At 30.0% G+C, this 26519-nt stretch overlaps 1 protein-coding gene across 4 annotated transcripts in view; it reads left to right on the top strand.

Annotated features, from left to right (window-relative positions):
• Nucleotides 1–26519, top strand: part of mmm (missing minor mitochondria) — a 129172-nt gene that overhangs the window by 44350 nt on the left and 58303 nt on the right. For 3 of the 4 annotated variants that reach the window (XM_075371444.1, XM_075371442.1, XM_075371443.1), the window contains 8 exons: nt 472–638; nt 1855–2045; nt 5638–5903; nt 9893–11884; nt 18022–18133; nt 22713–22851; nt 23056–23217; nt 24482–24559. In XM_075371444.1, coding sequence (XP_075227559.1) covers nt 472–638; nt 1855–2045; nt 5638–5903; nt 9893–11884; nt 18022–18133; nt 22713–22851; nt 23056–23217; nt 24482–24559 — 3107 coding nt within the window. The remainder of the gene's footprint in view (nt 1–471; nt 639–1854; nt 2046–5637; nt 5904–9892; nt 11885–18021; nt 18134–22712; nt 22852–23055; nt 23218–24481; nt 24560–26519) is intronic. The other variant, XM_075371445.1, reaches the window with a different exon arrangement.

Raw genomic sequence — 26519 nt, 5'->3', positions numbered from 1 at the left:
TAGTAGAGAGGAATTATTTTAATTAATGAAGAGGAGATAATATTTAAAAAGAAATGTAATATTAAGAAAATAAGTGAATTGTAGGATTAAGAGTTTTGTTTTAGTTATTCAGGTAATCAGCCAAATGGTTTTATAATGAAATTTATGTGAATTAAAATGTAAAATTAAAATGGCTTTGTTTTTTGTTTAAATTGAAGTTTGACAGTAGTGATTAAAAAAAAAACTTGATACTACTGTTTCCTATAAATTATATAACATTAATTGTGTATAATTGATTTTTATGACAATTGTAGAAACTAGACCTACTATAAATTCAATTCAGTTGTATTGTCAATTCAAAATAATTATCATTCAATTAGCTCTGATAAAAAAAATATATATATGTATGTATGCATGTATGTATTAGTTTGTAATTGTACAGTTGGTGTTTAACAATTACTTTGAAGTAATTTGTTTACCTCTTATTTTTAGACTCATGAACCCAAATTAGATAAACAAAGCCAAACAATTCCTCAAATTCCAACAAATGCAGCAATACAATGTGTGCCTGAAACTGAAATACCTGAAGATGCTAAAGAACGAGCTGCATCATTTAGTGAAGAAAAATTAAATGAATTTATGAAAAAATACAGTGATTTGTCAGTATCAGATACTATTTATTTTTATAAATAAAGCTAAGTTTATTTATACTATCATAAAATATTAGATACTATCTGCCATTTCAGATTTTATAATACTTTTTACAATACATTTTGAGTTTTTTGTCTGTTTATGAAGTATAAAAAGTAAATATTAGATTTACTAATGGCACAGTTTTGTCAATATGACACCACTAACTTTAAATCATTGTTATTGGTTTTTAAAAGAAACAGTTTTTTTTTTTTTTTAAATTAGAACAGTTCACATTTTTAGTTTGGAGCACATGAACATGAAAATTAACATTTTAAAATGTAAGTGGAAAGCAAAATATAAGCAAAGCAAATGTATGAAGTATTTTTTTCTGATACATGCCACTCAAAATGTAAATAGAGCCTTGTGTTAAAGGCAACAAATTTTTTTACATTGTTAGCTGAGTTCTTATGTTTTTGGATGCCACATTCTCTGTAGATGCCTTCTTCTGGCTGAGATCAATGCTAAGCAACTTTCTGCTTAATCTTCTTTTTTTGTGTAATAAAAATATTTAAAGTTGATTATAATGTATAAAAATATTTTCTAAGACTTAAATGAAATTGAAGTTTGTTGTATGAATATATTCACCTAGCCTAACAAGCTTATTTGGGACATTAATATAAGCAAAAATGTTCTTATGAACACACATTTAAAATAATTTTACTTATTTAATTATAAGCTGGTGAAGTATTTTGCTCTGATTTGTGCTCCTAGAGGAAGCCCTTCTGAAGCTCTTGTGACTCAAATTAAGGGGTTGATTTGGCTGTTGTGTATATCTTTTGACTTTATAAAAAATTTCATACAGAATTTAATTTGGGAAAAATCTATGTAAATAAAGCCAGTAGAAAACAAATACAAGTTTCAAAAAATTTAACTTGAATTTGAAACCAAACAGAATCTTCTTGTAATGTAAAAAATAGTCAAAACAAATAATTTTTTTATTTGATATCACCACATAAGCTGAAGCTTGTGCATGGGATATGGATATTGAATTTTTTAGCAAATGAAAAATGTCATGCCCGAGTCGGATTTGAACCCAGCATCTTTGGAAGAAAGACCTGAGATTCAACACTGCCACGGAGGTTGTTGGAGTGATGGTTAAGTGATATTGATATCAAAATACATAAAACAAGATAAGAAATTAAATTTATTTATTAATTGTTTTTAATTTAAACTTTTTTTAAGCTTGATGAACCAGCTTCATTATAATGAGGTGTATGATCTGTATAATGATGAGTATCCACAATTAGCTGAAATTAGCCAACAACTGCTGGTACCACTTCCTGATTTTTATGAACAGTATCAAAATTTTACAGATGTTGCTGCTGTTGAAGGAAAATCTATTGTTTCTTCAGCATGGAGCACAAAATACTCAGGTAATTTTGTTAATTATTTTTTTTGGTGGGGAGAAATCTCAAAATTCTGAAGAGTATGGTATACCTGTATTGTATATTACTGAAAAATTAAAATTGTTTAGAATGCTTAGGCAAGTGTTAAATTGTATGAATTTCATTTCAGTTAAGTAAATTTAAGAAGACACATACATAGAACATTTTAGAAAACAATACATAAATTCTATGTGTAATTATAGACATTCTGATATCGTTTCACCTTAAATTTATTCAGGTCATTTCATTTACTGGACTTTGAGTAATATTTCATACATATTTTTGTATAAGTTTGTATTAATAGTGTTTTTCATATGTATAATGGTTTTTTTTTTGTGATTTGAACTTGTTATTGTAAATATACAGAATGATTCAGGAGGAAAGGGAATTAATTTTAGAACTTACTCTAGAGTTTGAAATAAGGAAAAACATTCTTACAAACATAATATCTCTAAAACGTTTGTTATTGAGTTAGGTTCATCCGAATTTCAGTTCCCCAGTAAAATGAACTGTAAGAATGGGGAATGAGTTCAGAATGAAAATAAATAAATGTCTCTACCACAAAATTAATATTTTTAATATTTTTGATTTTTCCCATAAAAATAATAGTGATGAGAATTTTCTAGAAAGAAGGTTGTGTTAATATATCTCTGGAAGGAAAGGTTATAGAATGGGTAAAATCATTTAAGTATTTAGAAAGTTTGGTGTCTTGGAACAGAAGCTTTATGAAGGGAATAAGAAACAGAATAACTATATGAAAAAGATTTTTGAAAAGATTGCTAACATCAAGAAGGATCTCAACTGAACTGCTCCAAAACACAATAACCCATTTAGAATCGTGGTGTAAAACGACTGGATTCATGTTTTCTCCAGAGAAAACGAAATGCATTTGTTTTTCATCCTTGAGGGAACATGTTGACACTCAACTGTTTCTTTATGGTGAACTAGTTGAAGCCTGCATGCGGGTTAGATTTTTAGGAATGTGGTTTGGCGAATGACTAACGTGGGTAACACGTTAGTAGGTAACACATTTAAAGGAGCTGAAGGTAAAATGTTTAAAAATGCCAGACATACTGAGAGTTATCTAATACTCGATGGAGTGCTGATCGAGCATGCATGTTTCGCTTCTACTGAGCACTGATCATCCGTTCCTGCTTAGACTATGGATGCAAGGCTTATTTGTCCACATGGGCTACTAATCTAAAGATGCTTTATGCAGTACATGTTTCATTTATCTATCTCTCTATAGATGCGTTTAGCTCAAGCCTTGTGGGTAGTCTACTAGTGGACAGTGGTGAGCCATCTCTCTGGAATAGATGGAACCAAATGATATGTTCCTATTTAACTTGCATTAAAGTGCAACTAAATCATCTTACATTTGCTGCAGTATTTGTATTTCTCAACCAGCATGTTAATTGATATGAGGAATGGTCAAGATCTACTGCTTTTCTAGCCATCAGAGCTCATTGGCTTTTCTTATCTCTGAATGTACAATTACTTGCAGTACTTCCTGTTACTCAATGTTATTACCACTCTTGGTGGCCCTCCCTCATGAATTATTACGTAGTCTTAGTCTATACCAATAAAAGGACATGAATCCCGTTATCTTATGAGAAACATTTTTTAATATTGTAAATAGCATAAATCCAGATGCTATAGACACAATAATTCTGTTGGTTGTGCTTTAGTAGTTGCCAATAGAACATACATGTTTGGCCTTCACAACATTGCCAATGTTTTTTTGCAGAGCTGTATGCAATTAACAAGGCCTTAAATATACTTAACCCAACATTCTGACATGTACTTGTCTGTCCAGATTGCACGAGTAAGTAACTTACAGGTGATTAGTGACATGTACTCTAGATACCCTGTTGTCTGTGATAAACAGTCTGTTATTTCTGAAATGTCTCAGTATAACATAACTGTGAGCTTCTGTTGGATCCCTAGTTATGTTGGAATTTCAATCGATGAACGTGCGGCAAAAGAGGCCTGTTTGCATCCTCCTTTCACTAATCATGTTGTTTCTAATGATCTTGTCTGTTTTCTGAAGAGGGTGGTTTATGATGAGCGGCAAAGTGGATGGAATGCTACCATCAACAATAAACTTTGTTCAATTAAGAACACTATGTCACTGTGTTGATGTAGGAATAACCGTCATGAGAAGCTTATTATTTGCTGTTTGTGAATAGGGTACACAAGACTTACCCATGGATATCTGATGACTCAAGACTTATGCACCCATTTGTGTTCGCTGAAACTGCCAACTAACGGTGCACCACATCCTTGTGGACTGTGTCTGTTATGCGGTATACATAGAAAGTTTAAATTGGGGCCTAACATGCAAAATATCTTAGGAAAAAATGTATTAATGTTACCTAATGTTATGATTTCTTAAGGCCATTCATCTGGATTAAAACTTTCATATTTTTGCCTTTTGACATACAGCGAGTTTTATTGTTTCATATTAGATTTTTAATATTATTTTTATTTTTGTTTTATTTCAAACCTAGCATTCTATATAGGAATTTTCAATCATTTTAACTTTTAAAGTAGATTTTTAGTTTTTAATTTTTAATCATTTACTTTGGAAATTTTGTGTCAGGGAGCTGATAATGAATGACAAGTTATTGTGTGCCCAGGAAAAATATCAACTGAACTAAGCGAGGTTTGGCAAATACGCTTGGGGTAAGCTACTACGTGGGCTGATGAGGCTGGAGGAGCTCATGGCCATCCTCAAGAAGGAATGAACTATGATGGTGTCCACTGGTGGCCTGAGAAGAAGGCCGCCTGTACTGCTGGACAAACAGGATTGCTGCACTCTGAGAGCAGGCCATGAGTGTCCGTAGGAGGCTTCAGTGATTGAGGATGAGATTGGATGCTGAAGATCCACAGCTGGTGAGGGACTTGGTTGAGCGAGAAGGGCCCTCTAAACAGAGGTAAAAAAGGAGAATGAGAGATGCTTGGAGGAGACTATGTGAGGGGGTGGACAGCAACCCTTGGGGGCAGGCATACTAAATAGTGACAGGAAAATTCAGAAGACGCCTGTCACCCTCTCTGAGGAGTAGGTGTTGGGAGCAGTGGAAAGCTGTTCCTGTTGTGACAGGACATCTAGGTGGAGGTAAAGACAGAGGAGCTGAAGCGTCCAACCATCAACGAGCTGCAGTGGGCGGTGAGGGAGTTGAACACAAAGAAGAGCCCAGGGCTAGATGGGCTGTTGGGAACTGTTATGAAGAGTCTTAATAGAGAGGCACCTCTGGCCAGTTTCAACAATATCCTCATGTGTAGAGAGTTTCCAGGATGCTGGAAGGAGGCCAGGTTGATTCTCCTTCCTAAATGCCTTGACTGTCAAGAAGGACATCAAGACATTGCAATCAAGATGTAAAGCCTGTTTCGTGAATACAAGACACTGACTTATAGAACAGTGTTCAATTGCATTTATTGTTGTGTACAATAAATATTACCTTTGAAATGATTAATGTTAAATGCTACACTCTGTATATGTGGGCAAGTAATTGTATTGATGAATAAAATATTATATAATTTTTAATGAATTTATTTCAAAGTATTTAAAAATTTTTAGGAATAGTTGCTGTGGCTTATGCTGATGAGGTAAATAATCAATTGAAATATTTAGATTCTGAGTTTGATGACATTGATGGTGAACCTGATTATGAATCAGATTCTACAAATTCAGAAAAGTCAGATGATGATGATTCATCAGCTGATGAAGGAGAAAAATGGCTAGCTGCTGAAAAGAAGGAAAAAGAGTCGAGAAAGACAAAAAATGAAGATGATGTGGCATTTCAGAGAGCAAATGCTAAAATAAAACAGTTACAGTTAGTTAGGGTAAGATTTATTTTATTTCCACAAATTATTTTTCTTTTATGGTTTTAAAAGACTTAAAAAATACATAAATCACATTAAATTCTTTCTTAAACTTGATAATTTACAATTCTTTTTTGTTAAGTTATCTGAATCATTGTAATAGTACATTAATTCTCAGTAACTGTAATGAATATTGCTTTTTTTTTGGAATGGAAGAGCATCTAAGTAATCGGTGAGTAAATTATAAAATGCAGTATAAACATTTGATGCAATATCTTTTATAATTCTTCCATTAAATTAGGTGAAACAAACTTGCATAATTGGAATATATCATATATCATAATTACTGATGTAAATCATTTCTTCATGTAAGAAATTCTAAAGTATTTTAGGAAAGTGAAAAAAAAAAGTAGTACAAAGTCAGATATTTTCAATTAATTTTACATAATTCATACATATTATTTTGTCATATGGCAATATCTATATCATAATGGCAAAGATCTATAATCTTATAGCTCAAGAAAACCTTTGAATTAAATTAAATAAACTTTAAAAGCATAATATTACAAGTTACTTCACGAAAACATACTAAAAGATGAAAATTTTGTTCTTAAATTTCAAATTTTGAAGTTAGTGCAAAATTAAAAGCAAACAACAATTGGTTAATTTGTTGTCAATATTACTGTTTACATTTAAAGAAAAATGTAAACTATTTTTTCCATTTTAAGTTACTTTTTTAAATCTCAATCGTAATTTAACTTTTTAGTTTTATTTACGTGTAAAATATAGCTGATCCACAATAATGCTATGGAAAAAATGAAAAGTCTAGAAACATGCAGATTAACAGAAATAAGAAAAGAAACTTAGAGATGGCATAATGACTCTTTTGAGTGTGCTAAGGTTATACAGAATGAAGGAATATGCATATATTATATTTCAAAATTTTTTACCAATTTTTTAATTAAAATATTTAGAATATTATAATGAAATCAGTATGCATTATTATACTGTATTTACACCAGGCTTTTTAAATTTATGCATGCATTTAGAAAAAAAAATCATATCCACTCATCATTGTCCAAATTCCACGAAACTTGCTGAAAATCATGAGGGAGCGGTTCTAGTATTGCTTCAAGGTGTGGTTCCTCTGAAAGCAGCTTCCGTTATGGAGTGGTACCTGGCAAAACTTACACATGCAATTTGTTTCTTTTCAAAGTTATTTGCAGTACACACACTCTACATGCTTTTGTAGGATATTTTTTCCCTCTAGAACTAACAACAACATCAAGAGCATGTTTCTTCGCGTCACCAGAGTCAATAGTGGAGGGAGGGGGTCACTAAATGGGGCACATTTGGTTAGTTGGGAAGGACCTGGACGAACACTGTCAGTGTCTGAATAGGATCAGAATCTTGTGAGGTTTCCTGTACTATTGATGTCCAATTTTTTTCCATAGCCAAAGAAATAGGCAAAATGTTTTTTAAACTAGATTTTGATTTAGCACATATAGGAGTAATACTTAGAAATGATGACACATGCACACCATGTTAACAGAAACATATTCATAAAAAAAAAAAAACAACAACAAAAAACAGACTAATGCGTTATGCTAATATTTTATTTATTAAACATTTTCAAAATTTAAGATGAATAAGTAACTAATCCTTTTCAAATTTTGAGTAGATGATAGATTATTCTTTAGGTGCGGGGTTTGTCCCCGGCTCCTGCGTGGACCAGTTTGAGGTTGTGTTCCCTTGTTAGCTGACCTAAACTGGTAGACTTATTTGGGTGTAGGTCTGAATTTCTATGTTGCGTAAAACACAATTTTGATTAGTATGAATGTAACACTATTTAACTTTAAACTTGTTAGTTTTCTGAGGCATTCACAGTCACGAATGGTTGTCAAATCTGTACTAGTCCCAGGGTCCGCGCTTCTGCGGTTTCGGTTAGTTAGTTTGAGGGAATCATGTTACCTGGGATGTGAAGTCTGTTTGAGGCCTATGTGAAGGTGAAATTTAATATGTATTTACTGATGCAAATGTCTGTCAAGGCATTTACATTGGTGGTATCCTGACCGAGGTCTGACTGATGACTGTGAGATGTAATCAGTTAGATGGTCTAAAGATGATCTCTGTTAAATCCCCTCAGGGCTTGAAACAGAGGGGGTGGTGTGGCAACCGGTAACGCAACAAGGTGGGTGTCTTCCCCCTACGGGGTTGGGAGATCATTCTTTACTGCACCCATGTAAAACATGTAAAACATTTATGAAAGATGGAATAATTTGACTTAGGTATGACAAGATTGTAATTAGCACCTTTTTAATACTGTATTGTTGAAATGCTTCCAAACTACAAATCAACCCTCATTACCAGTTTTAGGTTTGCAGATAAATACACATTGTTAGCTGCATGTTATTATTTTTCGCTAGTGAAAAGAATGAATGACTGTTAAATCATACTTATTTCAGTCTTATATAATTTTTTTGATAAAATAAAGGAAGCTACTTGTACCGTAATGATCAATTTGTATTTATGTTGAAGAATGATTTTTAGAGGAACATCCATCAGGTTTGTTCCTAAGAAACAATAAATTTTTAAAATTTAATAACAACATACAAAATATAATTAAAATTTAAAAGCTTTGTTATTTTGTCAAAAAATTTACATGTAACTGAAATAATTAAATTAAAAGCTAATAATTTATTTCATGGCATGGTAAGTATGGATTATCCCTTCTCTACTAATTTATACAAAATATTTGCCTACAGTTTGGGCATGAAGTCCTTAATTAATATTTATTTTGAAATATTTATGTGTAATATTTTTCTGGTTGTTATTGTTCATTAATATTTTCATAATTTCATTATCATTTTCCTAAAATACAATATTCCTAATACAATCATAAATTTTTTGATCACTAGAACCAGGTAATACATATATTGCCCCATTGTGTAATGCTATATTATTCTGACTTTGATGAATCAAACTAAAATAATCTTTGTTTTAATAAAGATAAAGACAGACCTATATAAAACAATTTTAATGACTGATGCAAAGATATTTTTGTAATATTTACCTATTTTGCCCTAAATAAATTTTCATTGACCACTTGCCCAAGATACTAATAAAATTTTATTCTTCTTGATGAACAGTTTTGATAATTATAGTTACCCTCATAAATTTTTAAAGATAATTCAAATTATAAACTCACTCTTAGTCCACTAAAATGAAACCATACAAAGATTTTTTTTAAGCATCATCCTGCAACTTCATGTAAATTTATCGCTGATAATAAGTTCTAAAAATGAGCCTTATCATCTGCAGAAACACTGATGACTAGTAAAATCACCAAAATAATAGTCATTTATAAATATGATTAATATAATTTTACAAGAATGACCTCTATGTAGTCAAATAAATGTGTATGTATGAAGAATTTTTTTTTAATATTGACCCTAGGTAATTTAGTACTGAATACAGAGTGTCAGAAGTTGAACTTTCATCCAATCCTAAAGCTATATCTTCCTTAACTACCTTTTAGAGAGGGAAAGGAAGTTTTCATTGGGGTATATATTTTATTTAAATATAAGTGATAATTGGTTTTAAATTTAAAAAAATACATTTTTTTATTAGTTTGATTTATTGTATGATTGTCTGAAAAAATTTACCCTTTGAGTAAAACAAAAACATCCTTTATGAGAATACAATTATATGGTAGAATATAATATGGTCACCATATTAAACTATTTGACTTAGTTGTAATATAAATCTTTTTTAATTATCTTATTATTCATTATTTTATTACTTTATCTGTTCTGATTTACTGAGAAAAAAATTATAATTTTCATTATAATTTAAATAATAATAATTATAATTTTTTATTTTGTTATTTATATATTTTTTAAGCTAATTTTTTTAAATTATTTTGTTATTTATTTGTAACAATTTGGTTGATATAACAATTTATTTTTAATTGATAATTAAAAATTAAATATTTAAAAAATATTTTAAAGGCACTTCAAGAAATGGAAGTTAAAGATGCTGAAACAAAAGTTTTACCTCTTAAAAGAAAGCAATGTAAAATGAATAGTAATAGACTGGTAATGGTAATGAAACCACAAAATCGTATGATTCTTTCCGATGGTAAATTGAAAATAATTAAAAAAAAATTTAAAAAGATTCGGAGAAGAAAAAATTTAATGTGGGAATTAAAAAGAAAAAGAGAAAAGTTAAATATGTTATTATGTAAAGAAAGGCGAGAAAAAATATTGGATGTTAGGAATACAAGATTAAGAGATATGATGATGAGTGAAACAGAAAGTTGGCTAGAAAAATTCTACAGAGATTTGAATAAGAAAGAAATGAAAGAAAAAATGTTTGAAGAAAAACTAAAGAAAAGTAGGAAAATAATGGAGAGATCAGAGAAAATGGAACAGATAGAAAAAAAAAGAGAAGAAAAAGTAGCAAAAAGAAAAGAAAAGTTGGAAAAGATGCTGTTTAAAGTAAAAGAGGAAGTAAAAAGTAAAAAGCTTAAACAAATGATGACAAAAATGGAGAAAGCCATGAATCTAAAAGAATTAAATAATGAACAGTCAGGGGAGGAAGAAGATAAAGAAATAGAAGAAAGAAGAAAATCTTCATCACTAGAAATTACTGATAGTAAACAAAAGGATATGGAATCAAAAAGAATTAGTAAAGACTCTAAAAAAAATGATTTAATGAAGTTAGATAAAGAAAAAGGTAACAAGATAATTAAGGATGAAAAAGGAACTGTGAAGAAAAAAAAGACTAAGAAGGCAAGTATAACAGGATCGGGTAATAAAAAAATTAAATCAAAAAAAAAAGATAAAAAGGGAATAAAAAGTGAAGTTCAAGATACTAGAATAGTTAGCAAAAAAATGAGTTTGAAGAGAAGAAGAAGACTTATTAGGACATATAAATTTTATTTAAAGTTAAACAAAGTGAAGTTAGCTGTCATGAAAAATAATTTATTAAAATTACAAGTGAAAAAGTTAGAGACAAAAAAAGCAGTTAGGAAAGAAAAAAAGAAGACCACTAAAAGTCTAAAAATATTAAGGAAATTTTTAATTAAAACAAGGAAAAAAACTAATAAGTTACGAGCAATGAAATCAAAATTGGACCATACAATTAATAAGATAAAAGCATTGAAATTTAAACTGAAATTTATTTGGAGGGCAAAGAATATATCAGAGGAAAAAAAGGAAAGAGTGATTGTGCTTATTAAGGATAAGTTAAAAAAGTGTGTTGAGAACTTGAAAATTATTAAAGAAAATTTCAAGCAGTTAAAAAAAGGATTAGTGAAGATTAAAGTTATTAAAAGAATGATGAATCAGGTTAACTATAAGATGGCAGGGTTGAAAATAAGGCAAAATAAAATTGTTTTTGTTGAAAACATTTTGAATAATAGAATTAAAGAATTGTCAAATGAGAAGTTGGTGTTAAGTGATAAATTGTATGTGTTGAAGACTGGAAAACTAAGAGTTCATAAACCAAACGAAATGACTGAAAATAAGGAAAAAATCAAGATTAAAGAACAAAGTAATAAAGAAGGAAAGGGAACAGCAAGTAGGAAACCAAAATCTGATAAAACAAATGTTAAAGCTAAAAATGATGTAATAAAAGAAAAAGAGGAAACAGAGAAACAGGAGAAGAAAAGTAAAAAAGAGAAAGAGAGAGGGAAGAACAAGAAAAGTAAAGAGGATGTGGTGAGTGGTGGTAAAAGGAAAGATGGAAAACTGTCAAAGAAAAAAATTGTTAGTGGAAAAAATAAAACTAGAAGAGCAAAGCGATTAAAAATGGCCAGAAAGAACTATCTTTCTGAGATGGATAAAAAGAAAAGGAGAATTCTTTATTTAAAATATAAGGCAAAAGTTGAATCTGAACGGTATGCTGCTGCAAGGGTACAAAAAATTTCAATAGAAACCAGAGTGAAAAATTATAAATATATTACATACAAGAGTATTCTGACCGAACCAAGTTATAAGGTATAGTATTAAAAGAAAAATAATATAATTTGTGTTTTTTTTTAAATAGTGGAAAACTGGTTAATTGTTATCTCTTTAGAAAAAAATCAGTGTTGGTTTTAATTCAAAGCTAGTTTGAAACAGTAATTCAAGAAGTATAACATTCAAGTATTAACTATAAGACTTCTTTAAGTAAAATTTTTCCATTCAAAAGCCTCGTTGCACTTGAAAAAGCTAATGTGTTGGAAATTTTTCTTATACTCAGTATGCCCATTTTTGTCTACAATTTGAAAAAAATCTTTGTTGAGAAAATCTGGTAAAATACCAACTTAGAAAGGCTATTTTATCTGCTCCCTAAAATTGTTTTACTGTTGTGAAAAAAAGATAACCAAATTTAATTAATGACAATAAAATAGTTTATAAAGTGTAGTGGTTGTAGTTTCTAACAGCTGTAATTTCGTATCAATCTTTATTGAATTTTAAAAAGAGAGTTAAAAAGTTTTTGTAGTTTTTTGAAAATTAATTTTGATGAGGATGAAAATACAGAAACAAATTAATAAGTAACAGAATAAACAACAAATCAAATATCACAGATCAAATATTCTTTTGTTATTTCAGATTAAACAAAAAAAGAAGTAAAATTAGGTGGTAGGTGAACTGGAATTATATTTTTAACTGTGCTTTTGAACTACCTATACTGTGTTTTTTGATTCATTTTAAGGAGTGGAGAATCTATTTTTCTCATTTCTAGGCTCTTGACCAAATGAAATATTCTTTGAAGCAGTTTTATTTTAAAATTTTGACTAATTGGCTGCTGCAATAATAACTTGCAATCACATCTTGTTATTTACAGGTTTGTTAAAGGGATTGTGGAATTAACTATTCTCGAAAACTAATGACTCAATTTTTTCCTCCTGTGTTTAGTTACTCCATAATAACCTTGGTTATTTGCAACAGTCATTACAATAATCATTTAATAAAATCAGTGTAATATGATAATACTCATTTTAAAGTGAAGATTTTCATTATATAAACAGTTTATGTATAACAAGAATTTTTGGCCTTAAAAGCTGCATGTGTCTTTATGGTATCTAATACCAGATACATTTATGTTATCTCTGTCCTTTCGAATAATGTTTTTAGACAAATTTTATTTGCAATGCTTTGAAGTTTTAATATCTATAATTTAGCTTCACTGATGTTATTTGCTAGCAGTTCCAAGATATTGGCGAAACAAAGACAATTTGTTTTGATTTTTACTTTTGGGGGCATTTTTCAAGCCATTCCCTCATTTCTAGAGCACAGTTGAATAATAGTGATGAGAGCTCATTGCCTTAGCACAATCCTGTTTTGATCTCTAAATGGTTCTGAGAGCTTGCCTCTGAATTTTACCTTTGACGTAATGTTTGTGTCAGTTTTATCAATTATCTTAGTTACTGTGTGAGGGCCATTAATTTGGTATGTAGTCTGAGGTGTCTTAGAGTTTTTAGTAGAGATTCTCTGTGGATGCAGTCATAAGCTTTCTTGAAATCTACAAATGTTATCACCATGCCTCTGTTTCTTTTCCTGTTGTAATCCATTATTAGCTTGAGACTCATGATGTGGTCTGGACAGCTCCTCCAAGGTCTGAAACCTTCCTAGTATTCTCCTAGTTCTTTCTTGAGTTGTGAACCAACCTTGTTGAGGATGATTCTTGAAAGAATTTTGTATGTTGTGTCTAGGAGTGAGATTCCCCTGTTTTTGTCCCCTTTTTTTGTGGCGGATGGATGGGGAATGTTGTCAGTGTTCTTCTGTGATCCAGATGTTGACAAGCTGTTCATGAAGGGCAATTTTTACTGATCTTCCTGCATGTTTCCAGATCTCTACAAATGTCTGATCTCCTTGCTTTGTAATTCTTCATCTCACCCAGTGCTTGGTAGACTAATTTTTTTGTTTTCTGGTGATGTTATTGGGGTGTTAGTATTGAAGTTTAGGAGTTCTGTCAGTTCTTCGCAATTTAGGAATTGAAATATTTAGCTAGGATTTCCATGTTGTCTTTGTTGTTATGGGCCAGTTTACAGTTTTCATTCTTTATTAGTAGGGTTGGAGGTTTGTAGTTTTGAGGATTTTTTTTGTCTCTCAACTGTGTTTTATTGAATTTTTCTTCTATTGACTTGAGTATGACTTTATGGTGTCTTTTTATTCTACTTAGATTTTGGGTGGTTTCTTTGTTTTACTAAATTTAGAAAGTATGTTTCTGATTTTTGGAGTTGATGAAATAGCCATGCTCCTCGATGTCTTTTCTCTACTGTTTTGTCACATTCGCTGTTCCATCATTAATGTTTTTTACACGATTTTATTGGGCTAATTCTTCTGCAATTTGTTTAAGATTGTTGACTAAATCCTGGAGTTTATCCATCTTTCTTTTAGTTTTAGGGGCTTGTGAGTCTGTGTCTACTCCTCTGAGGATTTTTATGTTGTTAATCTCCTTGTGATGGTGTTTGTCCATGAAGACATGGTCTGGTTGCCATTCTCCTTTGTGAAGTTGGGGTGTTTCCAGCTTTTGAGTTTTTGAAGTTTCCTCTTGAAATATGTGGCTTTTGAGATTAGGTTGTGGTTTCTGCAGATATCGACGAGTCTCTGTTTGTTTTTGTTGGTTTCTTTTGGGTGGGCCATTTTCTGATGATGTCGCAGTATCTTCTTTCTCTGCCTAGTTAAGCATTGAAGTCTCCAATTAATTGTTTAACATGGTTTTTGGGGATGTTATTTATAGTCAGGTTGAGCAGATCCCAGAACTTTTCTTTTTCTTAACGGTCTTTTGGTTATTTTTATTATGAGTGGGTGGATGGGTGTTATTATGGTGTGAATTTTATTAGATGATTTTAGGGTGAGTGTTGAGGGTTGAGATTCTTGAACACGTATTATAATAAGGTAAGTAAAAAAAAATTATTTAAGTTGAAAAAAAAAGTAAAAATATAAAAAGACAAACCATAAAGATCTTTCCAACATATAGAAAGAGAGGATAATATTCCATAATTAAAAAAAAAAAAAACAATAAATGGTTGATTAAAGTTAAATCTTTAAGTAGTGATTATTGAATCATATGATATTCCCAGATGATACTTAGAATATCTAATGTAACTTAATTCTAGGGTAGTTGTGTCTTTTTGGTAAATTAAAAATTTAAGAAAGTGAAATATGAAAAAAGAAATAACATTTACTTACTAGCCAATTCAGTGTAGTTAGGGAATTCTACGATTTTAACTCTTTTCTTAGTATTTAGTTAAAAGTACAGTGTTATTATCTTTTTTTCTGCAGTAAATAAAGAAAACCTTTTGTTATGGGGGGAAAACTGTTCTCCCTACTCTGAGAAAGCCTTCAGTATGGTTAAATGGGATAAACTAATGAAAATTTTGAGGGGAAATAGAACTGAATTGTAGGATGGAAGATTTCTAGGGAATTATACATAGGAGAAAGTACAGGTTTGAATAGATGGAGAAGAAACAGAAGCAGTAAAGCTGGGAAGAGCAATCTTTTTTACATTTTTGGAGACCAACTAATTGAGAAAGCTTTGGAAGACTTACAAGATGATGATTATGTGACAGTTGGAGGATAAAAAATAACAATTAAGTTTGCAGATGACCAAGTAGTGGCTGTAACTGAAGAGAAGCTATGACAAATAAACAAGAATATAGCAAGATAGAATAAGCAAGGTAGGAGAAAAATACTGAATGAACAATAAATGCTGATAAATTCAAAGTAATAAGAATATCAAGGGAATATGGTGCAACAATGATTATTATTGAAGAGAAACAATTGGAACAGATTGATGCTAGTTTTAAATACCTTGAAAGCATTATAAAGTTTGGTGGAAGTTCCACTGAGGAAATGAGAAGTAGAACTGCAAATGGTAAAATGGTTTTCAGCAAGGTTATAAATCTGTTTACAACAAAAAATATGCTTATAGATCTGAGAAAAAGATCTGCAAGATGTGTATATGAGATTTGACATTATATAATGCAAAATCATGGACAATAAAGTAAAGAGAAACTCAATATCTGGAAAGTTTTAAAATTTGGCTTTGGAGGAAAATGCTAGGTATCAACTGGTGAGAAAGAGTAACCAATGATCAGGTTTTGACAAATACAAATGAGAGTAGGAGTGTGATTGTAAGACAATACAAAGCAGAAAAGCTGATTGGGTATGCCACATCTTCAGATGTGACCGTATTCAAAAAGTAATAATTGAAGGAAAGATGAAAGTTGAATTGCAGATGTTAGGGGAAGAAAAAGAAGGATAAGCATTTTGAATGATTTGAAAGGGAGACAAGGATACTATAATTTAAAAGGTTCAGGAAGAGCATCATGGAGAATGCTGTTTCCTTCATACCTGTCGTTAGAAAGTTTCAGTACACAAACAAATCCCTGTAATCTCTTTCATTTTAAAAATTAATAAGAATATTTGAGGAATGAATAACATCAAGGATGTTGTTATAACCTACAGATTTATTTAGAAAGTGAAGATAAATCAATTAAGCAGAATACAGAGGAAATTGTAACAAAAATAGTTGAAAGAAAAATACAGTTCCAATAAAGAAATTACACTGAATTGCCAGTTAGTACTAGTAGGTGCTAGTATGATATTGCAGATGAAGCCAAGGTAACCGATTTAATTTTTATGGTATCTTCCCAAGGAAAAAGGGATGAAGGATAAGAACAGTAAAGGAGATTAAATTGCATGGAGCTTTTTCAGGATATCAGGGCAGCTTATGATTTTCCCTTGTAAGATCCAAATATTTCATTAATTAAAATTTTATTTGGCTATAACCCTGGAACCAATGAAAATAAGTACCACTAATGATATATCGTTGAAAAGCACTCAATAAGGGTTTATTACCGTAGTTAAGAAAAAGTCCAAAATCCAAAAAATTTGGATTTTGGACATTTTGGTTCAGTTGACTGCAATCAAAAGGGGAGGTGCACAACTAAGTGTTAAAACAGTCCGAAATCCAAAATTTCAACATTCTATGGCTAATCGTTGTTGAGTAATGTGAGATACATATGCGCACATATGTACATACAGACATCAAACTGAAACTAGTAGAAATGGATTCAGGGATGGTCAAAATGGATATTTCTGTTGAAAATATTTCCTTTACTTCGAACAAGGAAGTAATAAGTAAGTAAATTGTCAAACATTGGTTATTATTAAATCAATAAGCCAGGAATAAAGTTGAACTATGCATAGATTTTACTATTTCCACTAATTTTATTTCTTTTTATCGTGAATTCTTAAATTTTAATTTTGATTTCTAAATTAAATATTTTTGTTAGAATTATGTATGTGGGAGTTAATTAATTTTGATCCAGTGTTTAGAAACTGCACTAACTTTAACTTAGGTAGTTGTAAGTTCTTTAAACTTCATACAGGAAAGTATTTGAAAAATTAATTTAAATACTTTGAAGAAACTAATAGTCTAAAAGGGATGTTAATGTAGCATTTGATTAAGTAAAAGGGATTTTCAATAAATTGCTATTTTTTGGAATGTGTTTATTTAAAATTTATTTTTGCTCTTTTAATTCATTCAGAAGTACCTTTTCTTCTGACTTCTAGAAGTAAATGATGATTATTAATATTAACTCCTGAAAAGTCACTTGCCTTATTGTGTTTCCACAATTATATAGCAAATTTTTGATACCTACAAGTAGTTTTATTTCCTGATGATTTCAAAGTGTACAATCTGTTTTTATGGCTTTTATGAAAGTATTGAAATTTGTGTTTCTTTTGCTCAATACAATGAGCCTTTTCCTCTTTCCTTCTGTATTTCTAATTAGTATTTTCTGTAATTCTAATTCATATTTTCCACTATTTAATCTTATTTTCCTCACCCATAGCAATTTCAATTCTCTTTTATCATTTTTCTATAGTTTTTTTCTATAATCTTCTTCACTTCTTTTAAAAATTATTCTCATATTTATTAATTAGCATGTACACTTGTATTAAAGTGAACATCTTTTGGATTCATTGCTATCATTATAGTAGTAGATTTATAAATATAAAATCTGCTATATGTATAAAATATTTATTCTGTGCAGTAAATGTTTTTGCATTTATTTAAAAATAGTTTTTTATAAGTTACTGTATTAATTAATAATTTTACTTTCATTCTGCAAATTTAGGAAATGAGTGATAAACGTAAAGAATTGGAAGAAAAAAGAAGGGTTGATTCACTCTCAATTTTTTCATTACAAACTCCATCGTCATCAGTTGAGCCTAAAGGTTCTGAAAAAGGTATATTTTATATACTAATTTAAAAAGTATTATATAATTTTACTTAAATAAAGGTTGAAATTTATAACAAAATATTTTTATATACTCCAATATTTTTCTATTCTTCTTTTGAATTCTCTTTATTTAACATGTATATGTTCATTTAACTTGAGGAGGCCATATTCTTCTCTGATATGGAGATCATTATGTTTATTTCTTTTATACAACAGAGTTTCGTCATCCCAGTCAGGCATGGCATTTTCATAGATGCTACAAATCATTCATTTAATCCTCTGAAGCAATGCCTAATGATGGTCCTGGAGGTTAAACAAAGAAAAAAAAAGAGTTTTGTTCAGGTTTTTGTCCTTTTGCAATTTTATCACTGAGAATATTAAATAATAGCAGTCTAAGAGAATCAAAGAAAATGAAAGAGATTTTACCATATGAGGAGTTTGGCATTGAGAAGGCAGTTGACTGGTTTTTAATATAAACTAGTACATAAATATATCTAGAAAGAAATAAGGGGATTACGAATATTCTTTGAACATATAAAAAAGATGCATTGACTTTGCAGAATAGGGAAAAGTAAACGAAAAACAGTAGAAAGAATGAGCTGAAAAGAAAAAAAGATATAATGAAGCTATGTTTATTTTAAGAATTGGCATCATTAACAATTTATTTTAAAAAACCCAACAGGTTTTTTAAAATAACTTGTTAATGATGATGTGTTGCTGAGAAACACAGATTTTATTATTGGAGAGATAAGTGAAGCTTTTGAAGTATGATTGTGAAGAAGTGAAACTTTTAATGAATAAAATCATAAATAAAAGTATATTGAGAAGAATGGAGGGAGGAGTAGTATATTAATAATTAGAGATTTATTGAGAAGAATGGAGGGAGGAGTAGTATATTAATAATTAGAGACTGGATTATATGCAACACAAAAGGCTTGAAATATTATGCATGAAGAATGGCTAAAATATGCATGAAAAGTCTCAAAATATGCAATTTTAAATAATAAAAAAAAAATAATTTTAGTTTTTTTTATTTCAAAATCAGTGTACAATAAGTAAGTAGTTCAATAACATATTGATAAATTTGATAATTAACAATTATTTAACATTTTGTTACTTTTGTAAATGTAAACAATCAGGTACTGTTTCAAATGTTCTGTAGTAAGATTGTGTTTTCAATCACTCAAAATATTTATGTAAGTGGAAAAGGATCATTCCACATCCCTTGAGGTAACTGGGCAGTATTTGAATTTGGGTGCTGTGTTAGCACTTATTATTTCTGGCAAAAGTTCACTCGTCCCATTAATAAAACTATCAATTTGACACAAAGGTTCAAAGCCTGGGTTATTGTTCAAAAAGTTTACACGAGAATACCTCTGGCAATGTGCAGTTCATTTGGCAGATTTTATTCATTAACTGAATAGATTCAGTCAACGCCAAACCTTGAGTTTCAAGTTTTTTTAATACTCACAGGTATGTGGGAAAAATGAGTGCTAATCAAAACTATGTTTTTTTTTTTTTATATTAGAATAGTTAAATGCTTCCTTGGACTGACAAACTGCCATAACCTCTGCACTATGAAAGTCGTTACTACACCTTTGATGGCCTCGAAATGTTCATTGTAAAACAGTACAGCTTCAATCCACGTTCCCCATTGAGTTACCACTGGTTCAGGAGGTAAAGGCAAATTCGGTAGTTTTTCTTTATAGGCCTTATTGTGAGCAGGTGCCTTAAGAAACTTCTTTGTTGATGAAATCAGTTTATTTACATTCCCAAACATGGATCGTACTGATTCAGTAAATTGATACACTCCACGAGGAAAGCACATCACATGAATCAAATTGTGATAAAATACTTGGAGGGCTTTGGCTACCTCGATCATAAAGGGAGCTGCATCTGAGAGAAATATAAACACTCTTTTATCTGCAGAAGATTCAGGAAATATTTTTTTAATATGCTCATTTGCAAATCTGGTAATTGTAGAACCATTTATCTTTTCAAGGTCTTTGTAAGCTACCAGATTGGAAGAAGAAGGCTCTAGTTTTAAAGCAATGACAATTAAATTCACAATGTAATGGCCACAACTGTCTGTAGTTTCATTAGCTGAAATCCAAATAATGCTATTCTTGAGTTCATTGCGTATTTCTTCCAGAACATGTAGTTAAATTGTTGGTATGTAATCTTTATGCAATGTTGATTCATCTGGTATATTTTGATTCAAGCAATATTTTTACAGAAAATCTTTGAAGGTAGGATTTGTAAGTTTGTGAAGAGGAATGTTACTTGTAAGCAGTACTTCACATAAATCCATGCTAAAGTAGTTTTTTTGTTTACCTTTGGAACTGAAATCACTGCTACTTGCTGCTGGTATAAGTTGTTTTTGTATGCTTTTCTTTTGCAATCCTGCGATATGAAGACTGGTCTTGACATGCTGGTCTATTTGAAACTTTTTTTTCACAAAATATTTTTCTCACAAAATCGCCAGTATAAAACATTTCTATCATGAATGTAAATGTTCCAGGATAGTCAGCTATCTACGAAGAGGCCCTTTTTTTTCGGGAGGCATGGTGCACATTAAACTTTGCTCAAATAAATAAAAAACTAAACTAATGCAATAAGCACAATATCTTGCCTAATTTAATTGCCTAGTGGAAGGAGTGCTGCAAAAGGCACGCACAATGCAGAATGGCATCGTCTATCTCTGTCTCGCATGAGTCTGTGCTTTATTTGGCCTCATAATAATATTATCCTACCAAAACCATAGACGCACGCTGCTAAGTCGCTCAAAGAGCTGTGCGGCTAATAGGTTTGGCCGACTACAACGTAAGATTTCATTTATTAACTGGGTACCCTACCGAAAAATATTGTAAATATAGTGAAAATACGCATCATCACTAGGTTTTAAGGAAAATATGCAATAACCGGTGAGAATGGGCTTAATAGCAAATACAATGCAAATGCATATAATCCGGTCTCTATTAATAATGAAATAAAATTAATGAAAAAGAAATAGATAGGAGTTAATTTAAATAGAAATATTTTGTTCATGGATTGCATGCAGGTTATTTTAGGAAGAGAAAAAGAACAGTTAAGCTAAAAAGAAAATTCAGTCTGTTATCATTTTCCAAAGTAATTGAGGACTTTAAGAAACCCTCAGCAGTTTTTAATACTACTTGATTGTTTTAATAACTGTCTGCAGTTAACCAGTTAAGTAGACTGGTGTTTAATTCTGCATTTGAATTAAAACTAAGTAATAAAAATGTTGAAATTTTTGTTGCTGAACTTTTTTTTGGCATTTGCTTAGAGCTTAGAGTTTAGAGCTTAGAATACTTTATTTTTTTGATTATAACTAATAAAGTAAAAATATTTTTACCTTTAGGGTCTTATTTATTTAAAAAAAAAAAATTAAGCTGATTGTTGTCAAAATGAAGATAAGCCATGAAACTGGGTAGATTGAAGAATAATGAATTTATGTAAATTGATTTTATAGTTCATATCAGCTGCTTCATTGAACCCTGTGTCACTAAGCAGGTTCTGATTGTGAATGAGGGAGGAGAAAGAAGCAAATACAAATTCTCCCCAAAAAACTTCAACTAATTCTTTTATGACTAGCAACTGGTGGTGGGTTAATGAACATCAGTCTGTTGGAGTACATCACTGGCTGGTCAACAGTTGTGAAAAACAATATAAAAATATTTGGTTTTATTTCAAGAACAAGGTTATAAGGATAGCAGTGTTGATCCTAAATAAATGTGGGTTTAGTCAGGAAAAAATTTTAAATCAATAAAAAGTAATAAAAATTTTCACTTAATTCAATCCTATCTGTGCTAACATAATCTAAGTTATAAAAGAATGTAATTAAAAAAAACTACCTCAAAAACAATATTTTAGGTATTTGAATAAACAAATATAAAAAAGTTTTATAATTTATATCCTACCCCTGTGATATAGGTTAAAAATTATTTCCACTCTGATAAGGCTTATTCGAGAAAATAAATAATAAAACAGTTTCAATTGTTTATAAGTTATATTTCTGTAATTATTGTACTTCATTTAAATAGACACGCAAAAACTTTTAAAATGATGAAACTTGCATTGGTCTTATAAGCTCCTAAGGTTGGTTGATCGTAAACTGGACAGGATCATGTCTAATACCAGCTCAGTAGCAATGTTTGAGACATTATTTTTTAAAAAATCAATCATGATATATGCTCCTTTTAATATTAAAAAAAACTTTACCTGTGACTGAACATTGTATGAAAACTTCAATATGAATCACTGAAGAAGCAACTTTAATTAAAGCCAGCTCAGAAGTGTATTGAAACCAGCAATAAAATAAGTGTATTACAGAGATTTTTAAAAACGTCAAGTTTCATCATGCAGTATGTAATGGATCAAAATTCAAACACCATAATTAACATGTTTACTTTAGTTAATATTTATCATAATCTGTGGATAAGACAACAAACTGAATTTTCTTACAACTAATAGTCAATATCTGGAATGTCTTTAATTTTGTTTTGTTTACCTTTTGTGGAATTTCTTTTGTTTTATTTATCATTTAATCATTGTTACTATCTTTTCAGCTGATCGTCAATTTTTGAAAGAAGAAAAGAAAGAAAAGATAAGAACAGATTTAGTCTTGGGTATAAGTAACAAGGCAAGACGATTGACAGATTTTGATGTTTTTATGTCCAGAGAAAAGTTGAAAAGAAGAGTATATGAGTATGTTTTTTTTTTCGTTTTTTAATAGTTACTGTAATATTTATGTTATATTTATTATTTTTATTTATTTAATATTATTTATATATTTATTTTTATTTATTGTAATATTTTTGATAAAAAATATATGCAGAGTTAGTTTTGAATTATTTACTTTTGATATATTAATTATAGATTGTTATTGTAAATTGTTTTTTTAATTTTCAGACGAGGTAAAACTAAAGAATCAGTTGGTAGAAGAAAACGAATATTGGTGCCAGTTTCAACTTCACTGGATGATGAAACTGAAAGTTTGTGTGCCATCTGGGGAGATAACTATAATTGGGTTCATGAGGCATCTCTTCGATCTGCCATTAGACGGATGCACATGTAATTTTTCATGGTATTTAGTGTTAATTAGAATGGAAAATAACCAATATGACGGGTTGGATATGTCTTTCTCACCAAAGTTTTATTTAATACAAGCTTATGGTATAATCAGTGTGACAAAACAAGAAATCAATGTGGATTCTTTACTTGTCCTCCAATAGTCATTCTATTAATTAATAATCTTAAGGGAATTAATATACATTTTTTTTAATGTCTTTTTAGTTTTTGAATGTATTATTGGTGAAAGGTTTTTGAGGCTCTTTAAAAAAGTAATAAACTGTAATAAGGGAATTAATATACATTTTTTTTAATGTCTTTTTAGTTTTTGAATGTATTATTGGTGAAAGGTTTTTGAGGCTCTTTAAAAAAGTAATAAACTGTTTTTTGATTCTCATTTGGATATAGAAATTTGATGCTACCGATAATAGAGTTTATTGATTTTTGAATAAAAAGTTTTAAAGATGGATTCTATGTCTTTGGATTTAAAAATAAAACCAGTATGGTTGTATGGTATAATAAAAAGTTTTGATGATAAAAAATACATTATATGATATTCTGACAGAGATGAGATTCAATAATTTTTATAAAAATGCATTTAAACTTTATATTTGTATCTAATAATTGATATCATTTGTGGATTACAAAAGTTATTCTAAGTGAAGTTTGTTCTTGCGACTCTGACTTTTATTTTATGTCTAAATGATCTACACATTAAACTTAATAAATAACAATATTATAGTAATAATAATAATGATGTTGGTGTATATTACTTTGTGCTGATGTTTTTACTTTAGCATTAGAGATGAAATTAACATTAGAGATGATGATGTACACTGTAAAGAGAATAATTTAACACAAATACTAAGAGAAACATTTTAATGATGTAACTAACTAAGCTTTACAGCTAATTGTGTTAATAGAGCTAAGCTTTACAGCTAATTGTGTTAATAGAGCTAAGCTTTACAGCTAATTGTGTAAAATTGGTGTAAAGGAGTAATTCCCTTTCACTGTCTGTAGTGTTTATAAAATTTACAAATACCTAGTATTCCAGGTGGGTTATATAGGAACATCTAATTCTGTTATTTAAAGGGACCAGAAAAAATAAAATGGAAAATAACTGGAAAATATGTCTTCCATTACAAGTACTTACCGTAAGACATGATTTAAAATTACTCTTTTTGTCATCTGGTTGTTTTCACTTACATTATTTTGATGTATTATTTTTTATTTAATTAAACATTATGTGTTTAAATTATGCTTACAGACATCATAAAAGAAAGAGAAGAGCATTTCAGAGTGTTCGTCCTCTTCTTGCCAACATACCTTGGCCACAAATATATCCGTAAGTGTTGAATTGAAGTAATTATTTTATTGTAGTTTGTTATATTTAAACCTTTGAGGACAAACAATTCCTTACTTGTGGACTAAGCGGGAATTTCTACCTTGTAAATAATTAGTCTTTTTTTGTGGATTTTGCTTTCATCTATAACTTGTTTTTCAATTTCTTTTGATCTGTTAGGTGGCTGGATTGAGCCACATAACAGTTGGCTTTTGTCAAATAATCTGATTTTCTTTCATAAAAGTGTTAGTGTTGCAATTATTATTTAAATAATTTTATTTGAGTTTGTTAAAAACTGTATGTTTTAGGCAATGAAACACAAGCCATTCCTAAAAGTGTTGTGTACAATCTCAGGAATAACAAGTACACCTAGCAGATTAGTAGGATTACAAAGAAAATAAAGGAGAAAAATTGTTTCTCATTGCTCTTTTTCACTAAATTGAATATATCATTGCAAAAATATATAGGTCCACAAAAATAAGTGATATTTATTCAGCTGGGTGTTCACTATAAATTTATAGATAGCTTTGAAAAGTATCTTAAGTATTTCAGGTTTTGTACTTATCATAGCCAAAAAAAGGAAAAGTATTTCAGTGTGTGAAGTAATTTTTTTGTTTTGTTTTATGATTACTTCACCACAGAAGCTCAAAGCTGAAGCCATGGGAATATGAAATGTAAATTTTGTAATGTAAAAATGTTTTGTAATGTAATGAAAAATGTCATGCCTGACTGGGATTTGAAACTGGGCCCTCTGGGTGAAAGGCTGAGATGCTACCACTCTACCATGGAGATTAGTGGAGTGATGATCCTAACTAATGACATCTAAAGCATATTCCTTTGGATATGAAATGGTACATTTTATAATCTGGTTCTACTTAAGGTCGATGGGGAAATTAGTTTTATGTATTGATGTATATAAAGTCAATTCTTAATTGACTTTATAAACTAGAAGAGAAAGAAAAAAGTATTTTTTTCTTTTTCGCCTTAAAAAAATTAATTTTAAATTTCTGTGATTTGAACTTAGCGTGGGAAATTATACAGTAGGCCTACATTAAGTATTAAAAATTAATTATTTGTGGTAAGTGTATTTAAAGGAAACATTTTGGACTTATTTAAGTGATATTTGGTTATTACCTATAAAAATATGTACTGCTAAATTTTATATTAACATAAATTATTCTCATGAGTTTAATATATTTGTTAGATATATAATTTACATTAAATTAAAATCTGTGACTTGGATAGAAGATACTGTTTGATACACTATAGATCTTTATTTATTGACTGGCACAGGATTTGTTTTGCTCTCATGTATTATTTGATTAATTTTTTAGTACTTCAAAGTAAAATTCATTAGACTTTGCAATGGACCCACCGAGTTGGTCTAGTGGTGAACGCGTCTTCCCAAATCAGCTGATTTGGAAGTCGAGAGTTCCAGCGTTCAAGTCCTAGTAAAGCCAGCTATTTTTACACGGACTTGAATACTAGATCGTGGATACCGGTGTTCTTTGGTGGTTGGGTTTCAATTAACCACACATCTCAGGTATGGTCGAACAAGACTGCACTTCATTCACACTCATACATATCATCCGCATTCATCCTCTGAAGTATTATCTAAACGGTAGTTACCGGAGGCTAAACAGGAAAAAGAAAGACTTTGCATTGGAGAAGTACTTAATGTTTAGTCTTGAATGATAAGATCTCCAAGGTAGTGTAGCATTAAGTAGTTACAAAATATGCCGAAGTGTGCAAATTAATAAATCATTTACAATGACTGCTTTTGGCTAATTTAAAGAGTTAAATAGGATGATGTTGTCCATGAAAGAATGAAGTTTTTCAAATAAAGTCTTATTAGATCAATTTTTGTAGTTTTTTCTCAGTTTTGAGGTGTGATTAAAAGGTATCAGGTCTTATTTTTTATTGATATAACCAGTTATAGTACAGGAGGGAATGTCTTGGTTCA

Source organism: Lycorma delicatula, chromosome 7 (genome assembly GCF_047948215.1).
Source record: "Lycorma delicatula isolate Av1 chromosome 7, ASM4794821v1, whole genome shotgun sequence".
In the NCBI taxonomy this organism is placed as follows: Eukaryota; Metazoa; Arthropoda; class Insecta; order Hemiptera; family Fulgoridae; genus Lycorma; species Lycorma delicatula.
Note: the sequence above shows the minus strand (reverse complement) of the source record. Positions and strands in the feature narration are given on the sequence as shown.